Below are 13,458 nucleotides of genomic sequence, written 5' to 3'. Positions count from 1 at the left end.
CTAGTAATCCAGTTGGCTCAATAGAGTCCAAAACTTTCGGTCCCCTAGGGTTTTTGTAAACCCTCCCACCGGCACCGAGATATTCCCTCCACGGGCATGTATATACTATAATATTAATATGTATTTATAAACCAGACATAAATTAAAAGTGAATTTGTTTTTTCCTAAAAAAAAAAACAATGATATTTGTAACACTTTAAATTTGAAACTAAAACAAATATTAGCTTTCTTAATATTCCAACATTTAAGTTGTAGTATTAATATTTGAGTTACATTTTATACCTAAAATATGTTTTTGTATAGTATGCAAAAACTGTTTTCTTTTGTGATGATTTTTGTTTAATGAATCAAAATATTAATAAAGTAAATTACCTAATATAGTTTAGTTTTTTTATTTTTATATTATAAATCAGAGTACCCATTTCTTAATAAAAAGTAAAATATTGTGTTTTTTTTTACAACTTTTAACTTCAAAAGAAATTAATGGGTTTTTAGTGCTCTAAATAATGTTAAGTATCATTGATACTTTATACACTTTTTAATTGAAACTGAGTATTATTTTTTAAACATAGCTACCCAAATATATAATGTAAATTATTACGTATTTCTGTGATTTTAAAATAATGAACGAAAAATAATGCTTAAAGTAATTATTTTAACAAGTAAAAATTAAATAGCCATACATTTATGTCAATTAATATTTAAATTCAAATATTTACATGCTTTTTTTATTTGTTCATTTGAAATAATCGTAATTATATTGTTAATAATTTAGTACGTAAAACTTTAAATCTGTTTTATATTATATTATATACACTTTAGTATCTTACCTAAAAATTGTAATTAAAATACACATAATTTAATATAGGTATTACATTTTTTTATGACTAAAAAATGTCCTTTTTATTTTATAATTATTTTGTCAATACGCCTAAACGGTTTAAAGTCTGAAATTTTTTCATTTTTCATTTTTATACTATTACCTAATTTAATTAAAATACCATAAGAATTTCAATTCAACGATTTTTTTTTTTAGTTTTTTAAAGTAAATGTGCATTATTCTAGCTATTTTGGTATTTAGAGGTACAATATTTTTTAGTATTATTATTGCCTACATAATCCCAAGATGATGATTAACGAAAAAAAATTTTTTTCATGACCATTAAGATGCTTAGTATTTATATTTAAAATCACTAGTTTTTATCATTTGTGTACGAGTTAGAAGATATTTTGTGCAGATGTATGTTTAATTTTAATTTTACACGTCATAATTTATTTTCTCCAATTTTTTTTTTTTACTTTTACATACAAATAATCAATTATTATGGTTAAAAATTAACTCATCAGTCATTAATATAACAATTTCTCTCAGTAGGTATTCACTTTTCACGTGACTCATTTTCAATTATCTAATATACAATTTACTATAACTATAAAAAAAATATTTTATTTAGCTAATTAGTATAATCTGTTAATTACAAGTAAAGCAGTGTTCAAAAGAATTCGGTTACAAAAAAACGTTTTCTATTATAACTGAAATATTAAAATGGATTGTATTTATTGATGTTTACTGAATATTATTGATAACTTAATAAAAATGTATAAATAAATATTTAAGAACACATAACTATGTATTTATACGAGTAACTTAATTTTATTTACTCGTACAATAGTAATTGTACGATTTATATTATAAATTCCACATAAATATTTATTCGGTATAGAAAACTGCACAAGTAGTAAGTACAAAATACAAATAATAAAAGTAATTCAAAAAAAGGTTACCCACTCTGAAATAATAATTACCTTATATATATACATCAAACATTGCTATAGGAATATTTTTCGTCTGTCTCTTTAAAATGTTTACTAAAAAAGTGATTTTGTGTGAGATTTAAAATGAGAGTTTTATGCTGTTGCAAGAAGCAGCGAACGTAACGAGGAGGCGTTTTTCACAGGCCATCAGTAAGGCCATAAATTATTTCAGTGTAAACGTTTTTCGTCAGATTAACATTTCAATTTCTCGTTTATGTGATGTCTGATAAAAATTGTGGTGAAAAATAAAACATAAAATTATTTTTACTATAAAACTCTCGTCTTTTAATACTTTGTTCGCAGTCGTATGGGATGTAGAAGCGATTGAACGTTGATTAAAACAGTTTTCCCGGTTTGGTTTGGTAACAAATAAATTGATAAACAACAGACGGCACAGCTACACTAATAATGCTTCATGATTGTTATGATGATTATAAACAATATTATAAAGTCTTCAAATGTCAGATGAATTATCTTTTGTCAACGTAACTGTTTAATTTTAATCTATTATTATCTAACATTATCATATATATATATATATCGTTAAACTGTTGGTTGGAGATAGGTACCTGAATAGGACTGAAGTACCTATAGGTGTGATAAGAACATGTACAATATGCGTTTTAAAATAATTAATACATTATATACCTAATATAATATAATAAAAAAATATTAAGTAAGTCTAATAAAAGTATATTATACATTTAAAGTGCATAAAAGTTTTTTAATACTACTAAATTGTATTTTGTTAAAAAGTTTGATTTTCAGTATAATGTAAATTATAATAAAAACATATACAAACAACCATCTGACTAGTTCACTTTTTTAAAAAGGAAAACTTTCCTATAAAACTAATACCAGATAATCTTCAACGATGATTTTATTATTATTTACTTTTTCAAGCCATTCTTACATAATGACGAAAAAACCTAGGGTCAACATGTCATTAAAAATAATTTATTTAGTTTTTAATATGTGTTTCACTTTTAAACGGTGTTTAATTCCAATTCCCAGACACATCTTTATCTATACAAATATTTAGATAATAAACTGAATAGTAATAACTAATAAGTATGTTAATAGTTTGATAGTATAAGGGCATAGGGTTACATCTGAACTAGTATCGATATTTAATTGGGCAAATATTATGCCATCTCTCCCTTATACTATGTATCTTTATTAAATAAGATAATGCTGACGTCTGAAAATTTCAATAATAGGTATGTAACTATTTCGTAAATGATTATAGCATTAAGCTATTAAATCCATATTTTAATTTAAAATGTATTCTATTCTGATTATCATGAAAACCAAATTCTACTTATTATATGGATTGACAAATATGTTTTATGATAACATTTTAATATCTTTAAATTATTTATATTGTGTAGGTATAATAGACAGATAGTAAGACGTACTCTTAACAATATCGTATAATACAAACAACAAATATTATATTTAATAATTATTTGTACAAAAAAAAAATAAAGTATTTCATGTACTTTAAAATTAAACTTCATTTTAAGTTACACAAATAAATATTGAATTATTGCAAAAGCATCTTACATAATCTTGATGTAAAACAACGATAATTTAAATTTTAAATTTACGTAATTGTGTAGCCACATTTCTGGAGACTTGTTAATGGTTGAATAACGTCCATCAAAAATGAACAATAAAAAAATAAATATGACTTGCGATTTCCATCGTATTGTGTTTATCTTGGATTTGCACGTTTTGTTCGGTGATTGTTTCGCTTCAATGGTGGTGTAGACCAATCAACCACAATGACGCATTAAAGATAAATCCTTTCCAAATTTTATAACTTTTGCCTTGGGTGAGATAAAACTTCACAAAATCACTGAATTTGGATTCCGGGTAATTCTAACGAATAATCAGAACAAAACGTTTTGATACTGCATAATAAAATTGTAGGTACTTTAAATGTTAACAAAAGTGATTTGAAATACAAACAATACGTTTAACAAAATAATTATACATTTTATACAAATATATTAAAGTTTTTCCGATCATACTCTCCTCCCTTACAAATCGTATAATTTTGAAATCAATTCCATTTATCATACTTCACAATATACATTAAAGTCCGTCAAAAATGTCTAAATATTTAAATCTCTCGCCTCTTAAATCGTCTAAAATAATTATAGAAGATTGTTGCATGTAGGATGTGCACAAAGTATAATATAAGCTAGATAAAAATAAAAATGCATTGTTTTTTTATGATACAGATTTAACTGAGCAAAATTATTGATATTTCATATCAAATGTACATTATTGAATGTACTTTAATATTAGTTAAAGGCACAATTTATGAAATGAAGTGAACATGCATTTCAAAATATTAATCATCAAATTTTTCATTTAATCTTTCATTGCGGATCACTGATTCCATTATCCATAAACCCATATGAAGACAGTCACATAGATAAATAACTTTAATGACGAACTTACTTACACTCATCCTTCTTCAGTTTTCGTTTTACAGTTTATTCTATGTATGTGGAAACTACCTACGAAATATTTAGTGTCACAGTATTTTTCAATCATTTTTTGTAGAACAAATATTATTTTCAACTTATCTTACATTTAAATTGTATATAGTAAACAATTTACGCAATAATCCTCTTGTGTATCAAACTAATATTATACTTGTGTAAAAATGTAATATTAGTATCATGTAATAGTTGAATGTACGGTGTACTTTGGTAAAACTGATTGTACATTTATATACATATATTCTTTTATTTAAGTCATAAATCTAAAATTTTGAAATATTATGAATACAACATGACGAATTAATATAATATAAAGTCACTGTGACTATTATAAATGCATATTTCCTCTCTGTATATAGCTAAAAGGTGCCTTAACAACTTTTACCAGTTATACCCTTATCACCGGACCAATTATTTCGGTTGACATTGTCTTAACTACGTATATTATTAACACCTTCTCACTAGACTGTAAAAAATGAACCGACGCACCTAATTGGCGCTTTGGTGACAACCGCAGAAATCAGTGATACACTGAGAACAAAAAAAGAGTTTTCTGTTTTAAAGTTAACAACTACGACTAGAAGCGATAGTTACTTATCCACAATAGATATGTGATGTATTACAAAATACATCGTAAACATAATATCAAGTTACAATAATTCATGTTTATTGATATATTATGAGTACAGCAAACATAAATGAATTAAAGTTATTCGATTACTATAGTACCTGGCGACTACAGCTGATATTGTCATTCCATTCTCCGCGTAGAATCATTAGGATAAATGTTTAAATATTATTTTAAAAAACACAAAGGTCAATATTGCTACCTAGTGGTTTTACGTTACGTATTCCGTTTCACATATATCGCATGTACGTTATACGTAGTTTATCAAAGCTGCTTGAGTGTTTGACAAGAAAAATATCATCGAGAAATCAGTTCAAAACATACAAATGTCGTATTTGCACTTTTCCGGGGAGCAAATCGTCTCGATCTAACAGAAACTTACACCGTAGGTTTGTATTTTATGGTATATTTTCAAATTTATCATTTCAATTGTCGTGCAGTTTTCTACTGTATTTTTTTTCTTGTTTATTACTCATGTCGAGCAACCAAAAAATAATATGACTTTGCGGCAGTGGCTTTGTATACATGTATATTATTTTTATACGACACCTCATCATTTATCCGTCTGGCATCGGGGAAAAATATATTTTCGCTACTGCCTCTTGGGGAAAACACATTCGCCAACCTCACATAATATGTGCCACCACTACTTACTTTTTTCGCGATTTCGTGATGTCCCCCGAAAGATGTTCCACGACACCAACATCAACGTCAACAAGTGAGGACATCTCAGCATTTAGCGATGATGATAATTAATTTCTACCGTGGTAGATTGTCGTAACAAAGTTAATTTATTCTGTCAGCCTATTTAAACACCCCAGAGGGACAATTTTCCATATAAGCATTATTTTCCGAACCGATAACAATAAAGGACTAATGAAACTTCATTGTCTTCACCCATTCAACGGGTTCTGTTTGTCGGCTGATAATAATTTCCAATATAAACATCACAGATCCAATGCCCTTATAAACATAAAAAATAAACACTATTACGTTTTCTTCGTAATAATGAAAAATGTGATTTTTTTTACTCATTAACATTTTAACTTTTCGACACTGTATATTTTTGCTGCAAAGCAAAACGTTTTAGTTAGAACGATTGCCTATAATATAATTTGTTTCTGAAATTAAAAATGTATGAAACTATAAATTTAAGTAATTTATACATTTTATTTCAATTATAATATAATAAAAATAAAAACTATACAATGAAATATATTCTTATTAGAATTTATTAGTTTTGAAATTCCGGTTATAATTCAATAACTAATTTGTTAATTAATTAATTCTGAAATTATATTGTATATTTGTATTTTATAAACGACCATGATTATAATTTAAACTTAAGTAACCTAAATCCCAAATTATACGAAATCGAGTAAATTATTTTTTAAACTTATGTGTAATTAAATGATCAAGATAACCCTCTTTTTAACAGTAATTTGTATATACTTTTTTCTTGCTGAAAACATTTTCTTTTAAGCTATACCCTACACATATAAAAGTTCTTTTTTATTCGACGACTAAAATACATAGAAAATGGGTTATGGGCGGAATAATAATGGAAACACTTTGGTAAAAATAACGAATTCTAAAACTGTGGTATGAATACATTTTTTAAAGTTTTTTTTTCTTATTTGTACATTTTATTTTAAAAACCAACGAAAAAACTGTACAAAATAAAAGATTTATAAATATTCGCCTTCATTTAATCATTTAATAATAAACTTAAAACTTGAATACTGAATAACACTTTGTGTCCTTCCGATTAACAATAAAAAAAAACACTTTTTTTATAGTGCAAGAAAATGCATTAATGTGTGTATATTTGTACATAATATTTAGTATGTTATGCTGTCAACATTTGATAACTTTTTTCTACATATTTGTAAAATATATCTAGTTTAATCAAAAAAAAAACTGTCGTGTAAATAATTTTAAAAAAGTATGTTTGAATAAAAATAAAACTTTTTAAAAACTTTTATTATTTTTCTAAAATAAAATGCCAAAATAAAAAAATCAATAAATATTTATATGTAAGATTGCAATTTACAACTCAATTTTGAAGATAAATATAAGTATTTAAAAGATAAGTATTTTCTAATAGTCTAGTGTCTCGTAAAAACACTTTTGCCCCTATATATGTATCTAGATATATTCATATATTTCGGAATCTCGTGGCTGAAAAATTAGACATTATTACTTATCAATAATAAAAAAGCCAAATAAATTGGATTTTTTTTTTAAACTTTAGGTACTATAACAACCTTTGTATTAATACAAATAGTTAATTAGCAAGTTAATTTTAAACACAATATAAAACAATTCAAAATTAATTAGTTGCATAATTTACAAAACAACAAATAACTTGACGCAAAGCCTGATATCACAATGAAAACTGTAATATTGAAGCCGGACCATGGAAGTAGAACATTTTAAAATTGAGTGTTAATTTATTTTTTAGGTGAAAATGCATCACAGTTGTCGCATGTGGATTTTAGTCATCGCAACAGCGGTATGGACGGACGCAATCACAGGACACGAGGACAAAGTCGGGATTAAAAATCAACAGGTGCAGCAACAGCAACAATCTGATGTCATGCAAACAATGGCGGAAGGTGGTGGACATCAGTCAATGCAGATGACATCTCCGGCAGAAAGTTACTTCAATGTCCCACTGGGCCCGTTGGGCTATTTGGCCAAACGCGCGCACAAGCAGTACGGATTTGGACTCGGAAAACGTCTTTACCGACAATACGAGTTCGGATTGGGCAAACGGTCGGCATCTAAGCAGTACGGATTCGGTCTGGGTAAACGGGCTGCGCTCAAGCAGTACGAGTTCGGCTTGGGAAAACGCGCTTCGCCGACTTTCTACAGTTTTGGTCTGGGACGGCGGGCTTCTCCACAGTACAGTTTTGGACTCGGAAAAAGGGTGAGATCTCCAGACACTGTAAATATCAATTTTTTTTTCTAATATGAAATACAATATCTTATTGATTCATTAATTCGACACGAAATAAAATAAGAGAGTTACTAATTTATTTCTAAAAACTGTACTTGGTTTATTTAGGTAATTTTTCTTTTGTCACTTAAAAAAGGATGAAAAACAGATTTTAGTAGTGATAAATATTATTAATTTTTGTTAACAACTGAGCTTGGATATCAAAGAAAAAATTAAGTTGCTGTCAATGATTGATTTAAATTGTATCGAAACTCGAGCGACATACCTAGTGCCCTAATTCTAACAAAGTATCATAATGCAGAAAACATTGTAAAAAAAGTTAATTTAACCAAAGAAACTAATAGGTACCAGAGTTACCTATATTTACATTTTTTAGCACGTCGTGTATGAAGATCGAAGGGTTAAGTATTGTACTAAATTACACATTAACAAATGAGTACGTTTAAGGAAGCTATGGAAACTAGTTCGATAGTTAATGTGACGATTTCGGACCCGAATGTATATTAAAATACCTATGGCTACATGATACTAGTTCATAACAACGATTGATCGTCATTGCTCATTGTCCATTGAAAATTGTAACACATATTTTCCCATAGGTAGGTACTAAAAACATCGACAACAAGATTTCTAAATTGTATTTTTATACCAACTCAGTACATTATTTATCAACGTTTTTTTACATACTACGATATTTAAAAAAAAAAAAGTAGGTGCCTGATGTACTTCGAGATGTAGTGTAACTTCACAATATCATTATTAATTATATTAGCTACAATATATCTTGTGTTAATGGTTGTTAATTGTTATGCGCTTATTCAGACTAATACCTACATAGTTGATACAGTGTGCTCTATGCACAGATCCGATATAATATAATTTATAATGCTTTGAAAATAATTTAAGTCGGTCAAACAAAAAAAAATTGGTTTGCTTTAAGTTTTAACCAAAATTAATTAAAACATTAAACCAAACTATATTTTTCCAAGTAAAATAAAATGTAATGTTTGAGTTGTTTTTATTTCTACAATTATATTTGAAACACTTTTCGTTGAATTAATTAGTTTTGTGGATCTTAAAAGTGACAGGGAGAGAAAATTGAATCGTTTTTTGATTAAAATTTCAATTAAATATTTTGCAGTAGTAATTTAATTGTACCTTAATCGTTCGACCATTAATTTGTTGCTATGAAAATAAAATAAACAAAATATATAATATTATTTAATCATACAACTTTTTAAAATATAATGATAGTTAGTATAAATAACAATATTATGGTTACATTTATTAAAATGTAACGTTTTAGAGTTATTCGGAGGCACAGATATTAAATGATTAAACATTTTATGCCACATACACTGTATATACAAACCTAATTTAATATTAGTCGCACCCTATAATATTAAAAAGGCTGATATTATAATTTTATATCATAGTTTAAACAAATCTAGTATGTAATTAATAATAATTGTCTTTGATTCAATGGCGTTTTATAATGAATACAACAATATATGTACGGTATTTTATAATAGGACATTGGAATGCACATTGTACTTTTATGGATGTTTTTATCATCGAATAGAGTGACTCTGTGCTACTGGTGCAAATAATATATTTTTTTTAATATTATGTTATTGATAGCTGTATTAGAGTTGTACAAATCATAATATCCGTTTTCACTTGAACTATTACAGTAACAAAATTAGTGTAGTCGAACGTGGCATTAAAAACTAAAGTACCTACCTACTGCGTCATAGGTTTTTCGTACAAAATTAATATCAGTAATTAATCGTAAACGCTTCATTATTATTTTTCATTACATTTAAGTATCAATAAAGTTTGAGAAGTACTTTTGAATACAAACGAAATTAAGCTGTGCTCATACGGCAAATACACTAGTACACTAATAAACAGGGAATAAAATATATTTTATTGTAAACACCAAAATACAGTAGTGTTAATACACTATTGTAAACAGAATGACAATCATATATTATGTTGAATATAATGAATACAAGCCCGGATTAAGGGGGAGAGCCAGAGATACGAACGATCGATCTAATGATGTGAGTAAGTTTTCTGAAAACAGATTTGGATTTGTCGGAGTTTATACTTGAAATCGACTATCCCACATCCTTGATTTTTTTTTGCCCTAAGTTTACGCAAAGACAAACTGAGTTCCCAATTTTTCAATTCACTTTTGAATGACTTATAAAGATAAAACAAAATTTCGAAAGGAAGATTCGATCCGAAGTAGTCTTTAGAGAAATTCAAACCAGGATCCTTATTGTATCACTGAACATGTCAAGAAAATCATCATTCTCAATCTTCTTATGGTAACAGAACTGTATTTTCATTTTTTATTTTCGTCTCTAGGCCGTCAGTGGACTTAAATTGGTTGAATTTGTATAACTGTACTTTGTTATCATTTATAGTATTATGCACATATAATAACAAAACTATTAATGGATATTATGGTCAACAGGTGTCGCACCCGTCATTCTTAAACGTGGACGACCGTGAATCGGACTACACGTACAACGACTTGTCGGAGGAGAAGAAGAGGACGGCGGACGACATGGGTCACGGCCAGCGGTTCGCTTTCGGGCTGGGCAAACGAGGAGCGGGGGCGGAATGGGATGACGGCGACGGCGAAGGCGACGACACGGCGCCCATCTGGCACCCGGCCGTCAGGCGGGCTCGTCTCCAATACGGTTTCGGGCTGGGCAAAAGAGCCGACCGCGACTATGACGCCACCACCGGAACTGAGTACGCGGATACGCTGCAGTTGGCCGATGACGTAGCCGCCGCCGACATCAACAACTAAAATAAATGACATATTTTCACCCGAACAACACACACTCAGACACACACACACACACACACACACACACACACACACACACACACACACACACACACACACACACATACGTACATACATGCATACAACATACAAAACATACAGTGGTAAACGTATTATAGGTGGAGGTTAGTGGGGAGGGGGGAAGGGTTTGCCCCCAAGTACAATTTGACTTCGACGTTTGACGGATATCGTTATTTCCTAGCATGATGTAATACGAGAACGATCTGCTATTCACTCAAAATATAGTTTTCATCTTTGGCCAGACTCCTCGACCCATGTCGTCCTGGACAATAACAATCCAACAGTTCAACACATTTTTGATTTTTTGTTGTTATTGAAGTATTTTAATGTATTTGATCATTATCATAATGTGTTGTGTGTATCATAGTTTATCGCACGAAATAGCCAATCGATAATATTAACAATAAAGGACATGAAAAACATTTAAAATATTATAGTGGTTCGAGTGTTTGTTTGCCTTTTTTAAATAAACGGACTGTTTGAAAAGAAAATTAAGCCTCCCTAGCATTTGACTTAATCTCCACCTATGAAACGTATAAGGTCATATTTTTAAAAAATCAGTCTCTACAGGCAGCTCGCTGAAACATATTATCAAAAAAAATTTTTAATTAAATTACAACAATAAAGAAAACAGACCAAATATTTATTTTTTGTTTTTTTTTTCTCACAGTGCCAAATTATAAAAATTATAAAAATATAACATAATATATCGTGCGTATATAATATAATATAATATACACACGTACGACTTTCGATTGCTTATTATTAATAATACGATTATTTAATAGTCTAAGATTATGTCTGTATGTGATTTGTATTGTTATAACGTGGATTTTACGGATTGATTTTACCTAACGGGTTAAAACTTAATATTACTTTTATCATTGTTTATAGAAAGTCGTCTATAGTCCAATAATCAATAATTATTCTTGTATCAAAAACAATTGTACATTTCTAAAATACCTACTATACCAGATACTTACCAATATTACTGCGCGCTTATTCCTCGTAACAGTTAATTTGCATATTATAATTTGAACATTTTGAACGCAATACCGTCTCAGACGTACGCGTATAGTAACAGGTATTATATTACTATTTTAGTGATCCTGTCCTAGAAAAGGGTATCTTTAAATCTATTTTAACGTTAACGGTGATGAAATAAGTATGAATCTTAGTTGAGTCAATTTGAACGAAATAAACATATACATATATATACTCTTGACATCTATGTTATTTTCTCTATACTAATATTGTTTTGCGAAGCCCAACCGATGTGTCGTCTGCGGCGATAATTAATGAAAAGTCAAAATCAAATACGAAAAATCCGAGCAATGTGCGTACCTATTATTTGTGGGTTTATTTTATGAACAAAATATTAAACATGACATTTTAGTTGAAATAAATCTCACATCCTTGCAGTAATATGGTTTGTAAATTATGATATTCTATATTATACTGACACGTATTTGTTGCGTTTCTTTATACACAACATATTGACATTGTAAAATTATACGCAAAATTCAGTTATGTAAGACTAATCATAATATGAATGTCTTAACGTTAAAACTACAACTATAATCAGTATATATTATATAATCATATTATTCCTACATATAAATATAAAATATAGTATTATAAAGTCTAATCGCTTTAATATAACAGCTTACAAATAAATAATATTCTATTAATTCATATTTTATTATTATTTGGAACTACAGTTAATAATATTTATCTACTTATATAAATATACCTAGACTATATTCAACTGAAATATTATTTAATATACACTTTTATAGATACGCTACCTACATATTGTAATAACCATAATACTAAACTAGAATATTATTGTATAATAAGTAATAACTATAATAAAAATAAAACCCTCCCGAAAAATTACCTTTAATAGTATGATATGTTTGTCGATAACTTTATATTATCGATAGCTGAAATTGTTTTTTTTAGTCCCTTACACTTTTAGTTGTGGTTATTATACTGTATAAACAACTTTATTTATTATTTCATTGCTGTATCTGATTTTAATATCCAAAACTACTAATAAATTTCACATTAAAACTGTGTAGTTTCTTGTATTTAAATTCAAAAGAACAATGTTATATTGTTTACTATTAACTTCAGTCCCATAATTATTATTATTACGATCGTCATAAAAATTACTTGGATCATTTTCTTGTAAAAATTGGTTTCTCTTTCCTAATTGTATTATGGTTTTATACTTGTATGCAACCATAAAATATTATTTCAAACACTTTCAATTTATAAACGGAAAATGTTAAGACTGGTGGCCGACAGTCGATCACTCGTATTGTATCGCTACTGGCTGGTCTTAGTATAAACAAATTAATAGTTATAGTTTATTGTTTTAAAGTTTTAAATTAAAAACTAAAATAACGGTAAAGTATGGCATCTGTAAAACGATCGAAGTTGGAGCTTGCCAGCTTGGCATACTATAATGTAGTTACTATGTATGAATAGCGCATTAAACAGATATATAAAACAGAAAATATGTACTCAAAAAAAACATGTTAGGATTTTAAATTCTCTAAACACAATTTAGAAATTTTAATAAACATCATAGGTACTAAAACTATTAATACCAAAACTATTAATATTGCTGAAAAAAATTCTT

At 28.0% G+C, this 13,458-nt stretch overlaps 1 protein-coding gene across 1 annotated transcript in view; it reads left to right on the top strand.

Annotated features, from left to right (window-relative positions):
* The window catches only part of LOC111040305 (allatostatins), a 33,199-nt gene extending 21,749 nt beyond the window's left edge, over nucleotides 1-11,450 (top strand). The window contains exons 2-3 of the mRNA XM_022324168.1: nucleotides 7,424-7,891; nucleotides 10,407-11,450. Of these exons, the coding sequence (XP_022179860.1) occupies nucleotides 7,430-7,891; nucleotides 10,407-10,748 (804 nt within the window). The 5' untranslated portion in view covers nucleotides 7,424-7,429 and the 3' untranslated portion in view covers nucleotides 10,749-11,450. The remainder of the gene's footprint in view (nucleotides 1-7,423; nucleotides 7,892-10,406) is intronic.
* The last annotated feature ends 2,008 nt before the right edge of the window (nucleotides 11,451-13,458 follow it).

Source organism: Myzus persicae, unplaced genomic scaffold (genome assembly GCF_001856785.1).
Source record: "Myzus persicae strain clone G006 unplaced genomic scaffold, MPER_G0061.0, whole genome shotgun sequence".
NCBI classification, from domain to species: domain Eukaryota; kingdom Metazoa; phylum Arthropoda; class Insecta; order Hemiptera; family Aphididae; genus Myzus; species Myzus persicae.
Note: the sequence above shows the minus strand (reverse complement) of the source record. Positions and strands in the feature narration are given on the sequence as shown.